Source organism: Epinephelus lanceolatus, chromosome 10 (assembly GCF_041903045.1).
Source record: "Epinephelus lanceolatus isolate andai-2023 chromosome 10, ASM4190304v1, whole genome shotgun sequence".
Classification (NCBI taxonomy): Eukaryota; Metazoa; Chordata; class Actinopteri; order Perciformes; family Serranidae; genus Epinephelus; species Epinephelus lanceolatus.
Genome location: NC_135743.1, coordinates 16,294,338 through 16,309,109, shown reverse-complemented (window position 1 = coordinate 16,309,109; position 14,772 = coordinate 16,294,338). Strand labels below are relative to the sequence as shown.

General features: G+C 40.0%; 1 protein-coding gene across 5 annotated transcripts; it reads right to left on the bottom strand.

Moving 5' to 3' along the window:
* Positions 1–119: 119 nt before the first annotated feature.
* znf384b (zinc finger protein 384 b) lies at positions 120–13,595 on the bottom strand. Of its 5 annotated transcripts, XM_033640839.2 has the most exons (12): positions 13,459–13,595; positions 12,613–12,730; positions 10,195–10,262; positions 9,825–10,047; positions 9,123–9,236; positions 5,229–5,371; positions 5,058–5,149; positions 4,115–4,339; positions 2,085–2,252; positions 1,868–1,946; positions 1,574–1,732; positions 120–1,429 (listed from the first exon to the last, which is right to left on the bottom strand). In XM_033640839.2, the coding sequence occupies exons 3-12, from the start codon at positions 10,258–10,260 to the stop codon at positions 1,043–1,045; spliced, it is 1,656 nt and encodes a 551-aa protein (XP_033496730.1). In that variant the 5' UTR covers positions 10,261–10,262; positions 12,613–12,730; positions 13,459–13,595; the 3' UTR covers positions 120–1,042. The 5 variants fall into 5 exon arrangements, with proteins under 5 accessions (XP_033496730.1, XP_078027785.1, XP_033496732.1 ...); XM_078171659.1 differs by having other exon boundaries at positions 120–1,732; XM_033640841.2 differs by lacking the exon at positions 4,115–4,339.
* Between the last annotated feature and the right edge of the window lie 1,177 nt (positions 13,596–14,772).

Genomic DNA, 14,772 nt, shown 5'->3' with positions numbered 1-14,772 from the left:
AATTATTTCTTATAATATTTTTGTGTTGGTAAGACCTAAATTAATGTCCCCTCTCCAAGCCACTATGGCACATAAGGAAAGAAATAACTTAAACTGAAACAGAAAAAACGTCAATGAGAAACATTTCAGAGGGTTTATTGTATTATAAGCCAAAAAAAATGACAAATTTCAGATGTGTCAGCATGTCTGTAAAGAAGTATTATAAACATTGTAATCATGGAAGTATAATAGCAAGAACACGTTTGGATAACATTACATTTAGGACACACACACAAAGCAGTACAATAGGATTACATGAAACGTGAACCAGCTCATTCACCTCCCCGAAGGTCATGTGAACGCCTGTGAATGGGTCTAAATAGGTTATATGGATTACCATATCCTTTAAGCACACAAGCATTCTTTATAAAGTGGTAGGGTATATATATATATCTATATATACTTAATTGATATTTTCTCTTTCCTGAAAAAGAAATGAGCTTTAAGTCCCTTTTAAGGTTAAGAAGAATTAATTGTGGGCATGTATTTTACAACATAGTAGAGGTAAATAACACTGATGTAAAAACTGAAAGTCTCTGTATGAAAGTATAAAAATTTACCTTTACAGTCAACTACCAATTCCATCGACAGAGAGACCATAAATTGCTATGGCCAAAGCTGTATTTGTATGGAAGAGCAGGAGGTGATAAAACAACAGTAAAGAGAAGCACTTTGACTCTCTTCCTATCATAAAACCATCACTGTGATGGACTGACACATACTTTATTGCAGCCTTTACATGCACTTTCTACTCAGACAGGAAAGCTCAGCAAAAGGAAAACAAAACAAATCAAACAAGGCAGAAAAGAAAAAGAGACAAACTAAAAAAATCAAAATTATAGTCTTCAGTAATCTGTGCCATCATGTCGTTTGTCCTGATAGCCTCAAATCATCGTTCAGGCACAGTCATGTGTTCCAAAGTTCTTGTATCACCTTAGTATTGCTTTTATCCTTTGAGTAATTTGAACTTCCCCACCCCACAAACTCCTGTCTTTCATCACCTCTATGAGTTGAGGTGTTCCACTTGAATGGTGGATGCTGACACAGTGAGACAGAGGTCCTTGTTGGAAGTGAGGTCAGCTACACTGACAGGCTTGTACTGGATGTCACTGGCAGACACTGTCTTAAACTGGTGCAGGTCGAATGGACAGGAGACAGTTTGTGTCTGGGGGTAGCTGCTCTGGTTTTGCCCCTGCTGGCCTCCGCCCGCTCCTCCGCTCCCAGCTCCCCCAGGTCTGCTCGATCCTCCATCTGTGCCGTCTACACGGCTCTGAGCTCCAGCCTGGCCCTGGCCCTGGCTTTGGTTCTGGTTCTGTTGCGCCGCCTGTGCTGCTGGTGCAGTCAGCTGGTCTGGGTTATGTTTCTCCATGTGTTTCACCAGATACGTCTCCTGAGATGAGGGGAGGATAGGTAGAGGGGAAACAGTGGACACATGACTACACTGTGTAAAGTAGCTTCCAGGTGGCTGATGCCAGTGAGGCGATTCATAGTGTTTCATGTAGAAATGCTCTTCACATATTGACATTTGTCTTACTGAGGTATACGTGCGGTTGCAGAGACCACACGAGTAGATCCTTGCGTGCTTGACTGTGTGTGTGGCCATGTGCACCTCCAGGCTTGCTGGATCTATGTATCCTTTATTGCAGTTGGCGCACTTGTAGGGCTTGTCCTTGTTGTGTTGACGTCGATGGGACTGGGGAAAAATGATTATTGGAAGAAAAAGCTGCTAAAAACGTTTCACAGTACAGAGAATGAGACAAGTAATAACCAACAGATGACATGCATTCTCATACTCTGTGTATCAGGAAAAAACTAAATTCTGTCACACCTGTAAATTTGAGAGTTGCGTGAAGGATTTCTCACAGCCTGGGTGGATACACTTGTATGGCCGATCTCCTGTGTGAATCCTGAACAGCAAAAAAAACCACACACACACAAACAAATACATTTACGTGTACAGACTCCTATCACTTTCACGGTGATCTAACCTGACCTCAGAAAGACACTGAGGCACATGAGAAACCCAAGACCAATGACTCAATTACCTGTTGTGCTGCTGAAGATGACTGAGCTGTCTGAAGCACTTTTGGCAATAGGAGCAGGTGTAGGGTTTCACTCCGGTGTGGATGCGGATATGTTGGGCCAGGTAGCTAGAGTTGGCAAATGACTTGGTACAATGGGGACACTTGTGAGGCTTTGACTCTGTGTGGTTCCTGATGAGGGAAGACGGGAGGGTGAAAGAGAAAGGGAAACAAGATTGTACAGGTAGAATTAAAAAAAACACACACACACACACACACAACACTGTGCTTGACACAGTACTGCAAAGTGACTGTCTCAATTTATCAAAGCCTGTCAGGATACTATTTCAGACATGATTGCAAGGCAGATTGTAAGAGTAGGGCTGGGCAATATATTGATATTATATCAATATTGTGATATGAGACAAGATATCGTCTTAGATAATATTGGATATAATAATATTATAGGTGTTTAATGGCTGCATTACAGTAAATTAGTTTTCTTAACTTCCCAGGCTGCTCTAGCTGCTATTAATTGCCTTTTCCAGTCGTTATATATCCACATTAATAATGATTATTTATCAAAAATGTGGCTGTGTGAATATTTTCTGAAAGCACAATTAGTCAACCCTAAAATATCAAGGTATGTGGTCAAAAATATTGTAATATTTCATTTTCTGCATATTGCCCAGCCCTAGATTGCGGCACTAAAATATTAGGAAACCGCTGACAAAAGCCAGCCAGCCAGCTGCATCATTTTCCACTTTAACTGCTTGTTGCGGTGACAGGTGTAATTTGTTTCTTTAAATTGTATGCATTACTATGAATGCAAAAAATTGTAAGGTATTAACACAATGTCAAAGCAAAAGAGGGATCATTCAGCCCTGGATGATTTCAATGTATAAACAGAAGAACAAAATATCAAATGTAACACTTGTTATTTAAAGGTACAGTGTGTAGGGTTAGAGGCATCTATTGGCAGAAATATTTTATAATATTCATTACTTCATTTTCATTAGTTTATAATAATCTAGAAATAAGAGGTGTTGTGTTTTTGTGACCTTAGGATGACCCATTTATATCTACATACAGAGCAAGTCCTCTCCCATGGACTCCACCATGTTGTTTCTACAGTAACCCAGAATGGACAAATCAAACACTGGCTACAGACAGGACCATTTGCGGCTTTGTGTTTTTGTGGCGGCCACTGTAGTTCTCCCACACAGGAGAAATTTCAGTTCTGCAACCTCGCCACTAGATGCCACTATATCCTACACACTGGACCTTTAAAGGTTTTGAAAATGCATCCAATTTCATCAACATTCCTCCAGAAATGACTCTAAACTGATTTGATGACAGCCAAAAATGAAAGCAACAAGATGAATACAAACTAAGCGGCAAGCAGGAAAGCAGGGGATGGCAGCAAAGGATTTGTATCACACATGGCCATTCGATGTAGAATGTAGGAAAAAGCAATAATGAGGAACTATACGACACAGTGACACAATGGGTTAAATGGGAAGCACAACTGAAGCAAGTCTGCCTTTCAACCTTCATTTTTAAGCATGTATCTCTAAATGTGTGTGTTTCTGCTGAGGAAGCAGTGGCAGGAGAAATGACAGAACATGCAGACAAGAGAAATGTCAAGAGGGAAAATACAATGAAAACGCAATGCAAACAAGTACAGAGAGAAGCAAGTATTGTGCACAAACACAAATGGAAAAAGAGTAAAACATTATCATTTTATCAGTAAATATAACAGAGCTCCATGCATTTCAAATGGGCATTCTGATTACTGTATAAATTATGGAAAATATTGTTATGGATAAAGCCAAAACTTAAATTTGAATTCAAATTTTCTGAAAAGGTCACTTCTGGATGGAACTGGTAGCATGCGAGCCAAAATCTACATGGCGGTGTAATATGCTTCTGCACACCACTCCAATCTCTTCCCCAAGAGGAAGAAGAAGACTGGAGTCTGGGCTTCAGGACAAGTTAAGAGGACAGGGGAATATGGTACGTGGTCTGTGACGGAAAGGAGGGGTCTGCAGTACCGTGTGTGCTGCTGTAAATGACTGAGCTGCCTGAAAGATTTCTGGCAGTAGGAGCAGGTGTAAGGCTTGGCCCCGCTGTGGATGCGGATGTGCTGGGCCAGGTAGCTGGAGTTGGCGAATGACTTGGCGCAGTGAGGACACTTGTGAGGTTTGGCCTCTGTGTGCGACTTGGAGTGGATCTGCATGTCAGACTTACTGAGGAAGGTCGCCGCACACATCCGGCACCTACAAGGCGGAGAGACACAGAAATGGGAGGGCGGGATGGAAGAACAAGAAGGAAGGAGAGGGACACATATACAGAAAGGGATACAAGAGAAGATGATGGAGAGGCAAAAAAAGAGATGAAGGTGGAGACAGGGGAATGAGGCATTGACCCACAGAAATAAATAAGATATGATAGAGAATGAAACTCTCAATAAAAAGGAAATGAATCATATAAGATAAATCAATGAAGACAGAAGGGGGGAGGGGTAAACACAGAGAAAGATGCCAGGGGAGATATCAGTGAAAACCTGACAGGGAAAGGCACGTAGATAATACAAAAAGTGAAAGAGCAGGACAGAAGAACAACTCAAAGAGCATGCTATTTAAAGACAAAGTGGACAGCAGAGGACAGGGAGAGATTCATGTCCAGTGAGTGCAGAGGCAGAGAGAGCATCTATGAAGCACTGATGTATTTGCACCTCAAATACATTAAGAGAAAGAATCCACCATCCACTATAAAGCAGCCATGTTCTGCCACGACATGCAGTGAAGTGTGTCTAGAGGAGGTGTATGTGTGTGTGTCAGATGGTTATGCAGCAGCGCCTACTTTGTCTATGAAAGCTCTCCATTTTGATTTTTTTGACAGAACACAGAGGAACAGGTGCACTTGCATTCCACAGCTACAGCGAGGAGAAATGGGGAGGCACAGCAGCGAGTGTTTGTTTCTGTGACACCGTACCTGTATGTCTTAGTGCTGTCTTTTGGGCCGTGGTGCTCCTCTTCATTTGACAGGTCATACGGGTCATCGGTATGATGCTGCAAAGATGTCACCTGTCAAAAATAATATTCAAAGTTGTTTGATCATTTTTTTAAATCTTAGATTTCCCTTCCTATATCTGTATTTTCTTACCTGGCCACCGGCTGTCAGATGCGCCAGTATTAGTGTTTCATTTCCCGGTCCGCCCCTGGACACTGTTGCCTTCTTTTTTCTGCCTCGTTTGGAGGGTGCTGGCATCACGACCACATGGGACGACCCATCCCCTTCTTTTTTGTCTGCAACATGATCAAGAGCAGCAGGGTAAGGACAGAGAATATAAACCGAGCAGCAGCAGGTGTTTGCAAGTGCTCTGTGTATGAACTACCCTCTACATGTTGGTCTGTGGGTGTATTGATGTCACACAGTATGCTGCAGGAAGCCTCATGTTTTTTTTCAGTTGTGCTTATTCTTAAAGCCTCAGTGTGTAAAAATGGTGAGTAAAAGTGACATCAGCGGTCAAATTCTAGATTGCAGGGCTCACTCGCGCTCACTCGCTCACCCCTCCCGTCGGGTAAGTGACGGTGGCCTCGTAGGACAGAAAGCCTTGCGCAGACAGAGATGGCATCATCCACGACTTTTTCAAGTTTTTCAGGAGTAGGCCTATCTAGCGATGAGGTGAATATTTATTTAGGAATCTGAACCATGTTACGATATTGTAGCGAGTTAACGGCATGTTTGGGATTGAATGAGTATAGGTAGGGGGGCGGGGTGCGAGTGTGAAGGGGATGAGAGCTGTGTGAGTGCGCATGCTGGTATGTGTATGAGCGAGCTGGAGGAGAGAGCAGGAGTGCACAGTTGGAGTTACAGCTAAGTTCTTGTTTGTTGGTTGTTTTGGCGTAGTTACGGCCAACAGTAACCTGTACTGTTCGGTAATAAACGGTGGTTTGCCGAATAACTGCGTCATCCTTTCCACACATCCTGGCGGACGCTACAATATGTTATAGCTTACTAGTGAGATATAGGTTATCTGTGAGATATATGTTAGGAGTGTTTTATTTCTAATTGTTTTGGTAACACGAGCAAACATTAACACAGTAATGCTAAAATAACATGTTTTATGTGATAGTCACGGCACAGTGCGGCAAATATAGGTTGGTACGATTATAATACATGCGTCTCCAGAGTGTTCTTCCACAGGAGTTTTTTCCACCTGGAATAAGCAACGCCGATATTCACTCGCTTTTTGTCCCATCCTCGCTTGTCTGATCTTTTTTCTTTTATTTGGTGGCGTGGTTTCCCTCTTACGGGGCAAAACATATGTGTGGTCCTCCATTTAAAGTGCGACAGAATCATAAAAGTACAAAGCAGGTTCACGCAGAAGCGTCCCGGATTGAGCTTCACCTTCTCTGTCTCCATTGGCGGCAAGTTCTAGGCAAACGCGAAAGGCGAAGCGCGTGTATCTCTTTCGGCCACTGTATTCAAATATGGCGACACAAGAAGGCAGCCTCCAGCATACCGCGCCCTGCCTGTGTATATATAGAGAAATCATTCTAAGCCTATGAGAAGGCTTTCATTTGTATGTGAATTGCATTACACTTTAATAAATATATATTTATGAAAGCAATAGTTGATATTTGCTAATAAACAACCACGTAAATTACACATTGTAACTTTAAAAGGTGTAATTTACATTTTCTGAGTGAGGACACTGTAGTGAAAAATTAGGCTTATTTTCTATTTCTCCCTACAAAAAGTTTTAAATACATTTATAGAAAGCACAAATATACCAGTATTATATGAGCAAGATGTGACGGAATCTCCTGCACATGGGAGATAATTATATGTACATATATATATATATAATTTTTTCTAACAGATTCAATTAAAGGTGTAGGACCATTAAGTTACTGGCACAGCCTGGATAAAGATTAAATCATTAGCTGCTCATTTTCTGGTTTTATTACTTTGTAACTCCTGAGAGCAATCTGTGCTTCCAAGAGAATCAATTGGGTTCATAACACTGAGATATTAAGAGCAAACTATATCAAACTATACTATATCAAATTCTATTTTCTCTCTCATAGCATAGCACGGTGAGGACACTCACAGAATCCAACAGGTCTGATCGTTTTACCCTAAAACAACACTAAATGTTGCAGAATCGATTTTTGTTTGTCTATTTAGTTAAAGGAACAATTTGTTTTTGGTTCCGCTGACTCTTGTCACCTTAAAAGATTAGTCTCACATAAGCAAATAAATGTACGTCTACAAAAACCAGTGACCAATGACATCTGCAAAAATGCTAGTTTCAGTAAGAATAAGGTCTTTTGTGTTGCTATAATGAAGTATTGTCACTGTGAGGTGATTTACATTGTAATACACAGTCGTGGCTGCAGATGCACACAAAAAACACTTGATGATGATTGAATTAATTCAGTTTATATTCAAATTATAAAATGTAATAAGAGTCTTAGTCACAGAAAACTGTATTAAGGAATTTGGTGTAACGTGTTAAAAAGTGTAATCACATTACATTTGTCTGTATTGCAGTAATGTAACCAGTGCTGTTACACATTGAGTAATCACATCACAGTAACCAATCAAACAATCATGTCTTAACTTGCATAAATTCTTAAATTATCTACATAATGGGTGAATATCATCGAATGTGCTGACAACAGCAACATGGTCCAGTGCACCTGTGGAGAGGTTCCAAGGAGGATCAGGTTGTTTGACAAATGATTTAAAGACTCCTCATGAGGTATAACCACTGAATTTAGTGATAAACACGTCAAATAATTTGGACTAATGTATTTAAAAATCGAGGTTAAGTGAGAGAGTGGGTTTGTTTGAATGTGCTTGGCGTGTTAAATACTGTTCACGTGCCATTTAAATTTGCTTTTTACTTTTAGGTCTGTCATCATCTAACATTGTTAGGAAGGCTAGTCTCATATTATTTTATATCGGCTTATTGATTTATTTTTTTGAGATGAATCATATTTCTACTATACAATGTTAGGAAGGCCAACCTCTTTTCAGGTTGAAGGGAAAAGAAGAAGAAGAAAAAACAGGGGTGAGAAATAGGGGTTGGTAAGAGCCACACAAAGGTACAGAGAGGGAGTTTTCCAACTAACCAGTTACATCCCTTAGTGTATACGGTCAATTTTCTAATATTTTATATATTGATGAAATCACATTCTTAAAGAAAAGGTATGTTTCTCCATCCAGTGAATTTCATTAATAATTGCAATCCAGTCGTCCTACGAAGGAGGGCTTGCCTGTAGCCACCTCCATGTGACGGCTTTCTTGCTTGGGCCAAAAGTATTTTGTAAAGGTATTTGTCCTGGGTCATGAGATTGTCTGGAGTTTTGCCCAAGTACAATATGACAACAGAACAGCCAGCTTCTATTCCAAAGATGATCCTTATCTCTTTGGCAATCTCTTGCCAATACGGATAAATGAGTGGGCATCCCCAAAAAATATGAAAGTGGTCCGCCATTGATTGACCACACAGCCTCCAGCATGCATCCCGCCCCTGAAACCCCTGATGTAGAAATTTCAATTTTTGAGCCACAACATATCGTATTATGTTTTTCCAGCAGAACTTCCGCCAGGATCTTGGATTGGTGGTGCTAGTTTGACCCTCCCAAACATCAATTCAATCATCGTCATATCTCCAGGCCCGATTCCCTCTCCCACAGTTTTGAAGCAGTTTAAATCTACTGCAGTTCTGTCCTAAATCTCCTGAGCCTTGTTTTGTGCATTGAGGGCATATGTAAGATGTATTCATATAGTTCACTAGCAATTAGCAACATATCAGTGTATCTTAGGCGATGTTGCAGCGTAACGCAAAAATAATGTCACAAGTCATGTCACAAATTCTACTGTGAAACATTAGGGAATGTATTGTATCACTTTTCTGAAAAAAGTAATGAGCAATGTGTAATACATTACTATTTCTGAGTAATGATCCTAGCACTGGGCATTACATTTTAGATCCATAAACAAGATATATTATATGGTATTGTGTCATTATATGTGTTTTACCTGCAGAATGGAGTGCTGAAACAATCATGGTCGTGGCTGGGTGCCCAGAGACAAATGACTGAGAGGAGGTGGGAGAGACTAGTGTTCCCTGAGGAGTTGTGATGACCAGACCCGCTGCACAGAAAGTGACAAGAGACAGAAAAAAAATCACACATTACACAAGTTGACTGTAGGCAGTACAAAATCCAAGAATACAACACTGATCATTGTGTTGTTTTCATGACTGCAGTCTGTCCTTGAAGTAAAACAATTTCTCTAGTATCCCCTGGTATTCAGTTTTTTTTAAAACAATGAATTTCCAACCAATGTGGTGTATCATATGCTACGCCTGGCAGTGTTAAGAAGTGCTACAAAAGAGTGTGACAGCACAGCGCTAACTGTGCCATTATTTGAAAGAAAGCCCTGAGGTTGTAGCTTAAATGGAGACACACAGGGATCACTTTACACAGCGATGTTCTACTGGCAATGTGTACTCTTAGCCTATAGTGCTGCTTGGAGGTAACTGCAATTTCAATTTGTTCTCATGAGATAAATTATTTATGCATCGCTGTTATTTTATGGTTCAGAACGTAACTTAATTCATCCTCACTCTCTAGGGTTCTTCTGATTTTAAATTGCACTTTGATCATTAGATATCGTGTTAAATGTATAAACAGGAAGTGAGAAAGATCCAGAGGCTTGTCCATGCAGAGACAGACTCACCTGCTGTCATGATGCCCGTGGAGGGGACAGAGAGCATGTTCTGGGAGCTGTGAGAAGGGTGGAGGTGTGCCGCACTACCAGCCTGCCCACCTCCATCTGTCTTCGTCCCGGGAGTGGGGATTGTGAGAAGAGCTGTTTGGTAGTGGGATGCAGGGGAAGAGGAGAAGGAAGCATTCTTTTCCTGTTGCTCTTTCACCTTGTTCAGGAACATTGCATTTTCAATCTGTAAGACGACAGGAGATTGTTCATTTGATTAATCAGACTGGACTCTCTCGATCATTTTCTTGTCATCACAGATCATTCCTCAAAGAACCTTCTTCCTGTCAGTATGGCAGAAACTACATGTTCTTGATTTCTGGTCCAGACTCACCTGTCCGGGTACTGTGGGGATGGGGGACCAGAAATACGATGAATTAAAATGAGAGTCCTCCATCATTGCTGCAATGACACAAAAGCAGAAATGATTCAATACTGTACTCTGCAGTAATAAATATGACACTATAAAGACAAAACTGACAGTGCACCGACCTTTGCAATTAAAGGTGTAATCCAAGTTAAGTCAAATTACGTAAATACGTACATACGTAAAAGAAAGTGCAAAAAAACTTCAGCCACCAAATTCATAAAGAAGTGTAACCTGTTATCACTCCCAACCTGATTGATTAAAACACAAGAACTTACACTAAGGATCAATTTTCTTATAGCATTAACATTTGGAACCACATGTACTACAGGCTTACATTTACAATTATCAGGTGTGGGTAGTAACGCCTTACAAGAAACGCACATTAGTTTAAAAAAAAAAAAACGAGTACTTCTCATGCTCCTTTTTAAAACTGTACTTCTACTCTTCACTCAAGTATATTTTTTAACCATTAATTTACTTTTTACTTGACTTAATTTTCCATATGTACCTTCATTAAAATTAGTAGGTAAATCAAAGAGTGCATTTGTAAATCCAATCTGACGCTAAAATGAGAGTGCTGTTGTGAGTCCAGGCCCAGTGTAGGTGTGGAACTATTGTGTTGGTGGAGCCAAATAAATTATTAAAAAAACAAACAAATCATAATCTATTGTCAACTTCCGAAAGGCACCTGTAGAACTGTTGTATAAAAGCAAAATCACATTCACATTTGCTGTTGTGCTAAATATCCACACGGCTGTATTAATTTCTTAACCAGGTATTTTTCACTTTCACTTATGAAGGTTTCTCAAATGGTCATTTTCACTTTTACTTGAGTCATTTTTTATGGGAATAACTTACTTTTACTTGAGTATAAATGTTGAGTGCTTAACCCAACGCTGCCAGCTATGAAGACAACAAAGAGACAGGTGATTCCGCACACCCACCAAGACATGCTACATTTTCCTCCACAGTATCAATAAAGTTAAAAAACAGCAACAAAAATACTGGAATAACGTTTATCTTTAAAAGGCCCAGCCTTGACCTGATTATCTTGTTACCCAGAGCTCCTGACCCACATTAATCCTCTATTAAATCCCAGGTTTTCAGTGTGATAATTTTGTTAACCACAACCTAATTTTGGAATATGCATCTTGTAAGCAAAATATCAGATGATAAATTGTAGGGCTTAAAGGAGTCCTGTAGTTGTACTCCTGTAAAAAGACTCGAATGTGTACAATCTCCTTTAATTTCCACACTCAGCCCTCTTTCTCTCTCAAGATGAGGTAGTACAGCTGAGCCAACCTTAAAGGGAAACTTCATTTTTTTTTCAATCTGATCCCTATTTTCCAATGTTTTTGTGTCTCAGTGACTAATGAGGACAACTGTTTTTGAAACCGGTCCAGTAATGAGAGAGAAAGAGAGCTCTGCATCTGAAATGGCGAAACAGGCTGCAATGTAATCCCTACAGGCGATTGTGCACCATCAATTTACATCCAGTAAAAGTGCTCACTTTTGCCAATGATCAGCCCAGACTGATATTATAGGTGAAAATGAAAACATTATGGAAAGGATCCTACAGAGAAATTAAATGTTTTCCTTACAAGGAGAAGTCTCATTCTCAAACCTCGCGAGGGGTGAATCGATGCAGGAAAAGCAACCACGAAAACATTAGTGAGATTTGGAAAGAGGAGTGCCAGGAAGAGTTTGTTGTATTGGAGAACATGTACTAGTGGCTCAGTGTTATCAAAAAGATTTTCAATGTCATGACTGAATATTTAGCTGATTTTGACAATGTATAAACGTCCACAAGATTTCAAATTGAGACTTCTCCTTGAGGGAGCCTTGGTTACACCATAACAGGAGGAAGATAAAGATGATATACTTCATTGATACCCGTGGGAAATTAAATTTTTTTCACTCTGTTGTCATGTACACAGGCCTGAAATACACATACATGCACAAACAGGACCTATACAAGGATTAACTGAAGAGATGTCAGAGTGAGGGGGCTGCCTTGGACAGGCGCCCTGAGCAGTTAGGGGTTCAGTGCCTTGCTGAAGGGCACATTGGCAGTGCCCAAGAGGAGAACTGGCACCTCTCCATCTACCAGGCCACACTCTATGCTTGGTCTGTGCGGGGACCTGAGCTGGCGACCCTACAATTCCCAGCCCAAGTCCCTATGGACTGAGCTACTGTTGTTTGGCTGTAACTTTTTGTGTGCTGCTGTCTTGGCTTGGCCTCCCTTATAAGAGAGATAGTTGATCTCAACGGGACTTACCTGGTTAAATATGGGTTAAATAAATACATAAAAATAAATAATAATATCTTGCATGCTGGCTCACTTTCATTGTTTTTATATTATGAAAAGTAAAATTATCTCACCACAAACTAAATGCCACACAGTGATGCTGGGTTTTGAGGGCCCCTGGGGGTGTGGGGCTCGTGGGGCAGTCGCTCACTTTGCCTGGTTGGTCATGCAGCCTTTGTGTCTTACAGGATCCTAATGGCAAAAAAGAGATTTTACAAAAAGGTCAACTGACTGAAGAGGAATTTTAAAGGTTTAATAGCTAACTGTTTAAAAGAGGCATGGTGGAAGAGAGCCAAAGATCATTCGTTTGGTTTGAAAAACAAAAAATTACATGTTTGTCACAGATAATGATTTTAAATTCATAGGTAAGCATTACAGATAAATCACACTGTTCAACTTTCTTCACTACACTGAAACTGTAAGGTGTGAATCAAACGCTCATGAGCACTGACATGCACTAATTGACCTCAGTTTCATGAGAGGCTATTTACAGCAGATTCAACTTCTCAGCTAGAAGTTGTCTCGACAGACCCACATTACGCTTAATGAACAACAGAAACACTAAAGCTCACTTTCATGAAACGCCACAAATCATATGCATTGTTTATGATAAGCCGTAGCTCCCTAGAAGGGCTCCATTTCGGCTCCTTGCATGTTGTAGTTAATCAGGCCCGACATGCTGATTAACATACAGTTAGCTAGCAGACAGCAGTGTGTGTCAGTGGTGCCCTCCTGCCTGGGAGAAAAATAACAAGCAAAGCGAAAAAAACCAAAGGATATAAAAAAAACTGAAGCGAAAGAAAAAAACCAATAGACCATCCTCACAGACTTCCGGCTATGGACGGGTGGAGAGGCGGCAGCAGAGTCATGCAAATCTACTAAAAAATACAACCGACTGCATGGAGAACAGTGGCGTTTACCGGTAGCGACGACTCCGTCTCCCTCCCCGGAACTCCCGTAGCTCGGGACAATTTGGACACAGTTTCCAAATATGTCCAAATTCCTGCAAACCAGTGAAGTTTTTTTGCCTCTTCGCTTTTTTTTTTTTTTTTTTTTTAGTTTTTTTTTTCCCTCCGGTGAAGCAGCTGCTTCGTCTAAGCTTCACTTCCTCCGGATAAGGTCGTCAGACAAAAGGAGTGTGTCTGTGATGTCACTTCCGGTGAAAGTCATTTTAAAAATGTCTAAAAATGTAACATGACCTCTGTTAGCTGGTTTGTTTTTTACAACGTCAGTAAAAAAGCGAATCTACTCGCATTTTAACGAAATTCGTTTGTTGTTTTTTATTGTTTTTAAATTACGTAAAGTTGTAAGGGGAGGCAGTCAATATGCTGCGTTCAGGTGCTGTCGGAACTAATACATGCGCCTGGCAAAGTCATGAGAAACTTTTTATTAATCGTTCCGCCACATAGGATTCTTTCAAATTACGATTTACTCCTCATATTTCCCCACAATTTAGTGGTTCTGACCCGTATTTCCTTCCTTAGAGGTTATGATATTGTTACTGCTATAAGTTATAATATGATTTTACTTGCTTTTTAAACCTGTTTACATCTGTATATATGTATGTGGCATATACTATATGCACGTCTAGGTGTGTGGCTAGATAGAAAATATAATCATAATTTTTCCTGTTACATCTCCTAGTTACATCTCTGTATGTGGTACATAATTATTACTTCTCATTACACATATGCATTTACCAGTAGAAGATGTACAATAAATTATGGAAAAGATAGCCCACTATAAAACAAATACTGTAACATAACAAGTGTGTACAGTTTAGCTATTTTGAGAATCAGAAAGCTGTAGGCTACAGTTGTTCCCATTTTTCAAATGTACGTTATTTTCTTTTTATACATATTTAATGAGCACTGTTGGAGGGAGCCTGAGATCTAAGATTTCGATTGCCATTGACTGCTTCTCTATCAGCTAATTGTTCTATGCTAATAAATAACTTGAAACATGATGTTTGCTCTGAAATTTGTGCCATAAAAGTGCTTCATTTTATAAATCTCTGTCCTTCTGATATTATGAATGCAATGATTACCCAAGGAGGCTACGCAGATTGAGAGGTCAAGTACAGTTGATTAATTGATTAGTTCACTGACAGATAATGGATTGACAACTATTTTAATAACTGAATCATTGTTTAAGCCATTTTTAAAGGATTTTGTCCCATTTTCACAAATTTGAATTGGCTGGTTTTTCTTGCCCTATATTGGAGTAATTTGAAT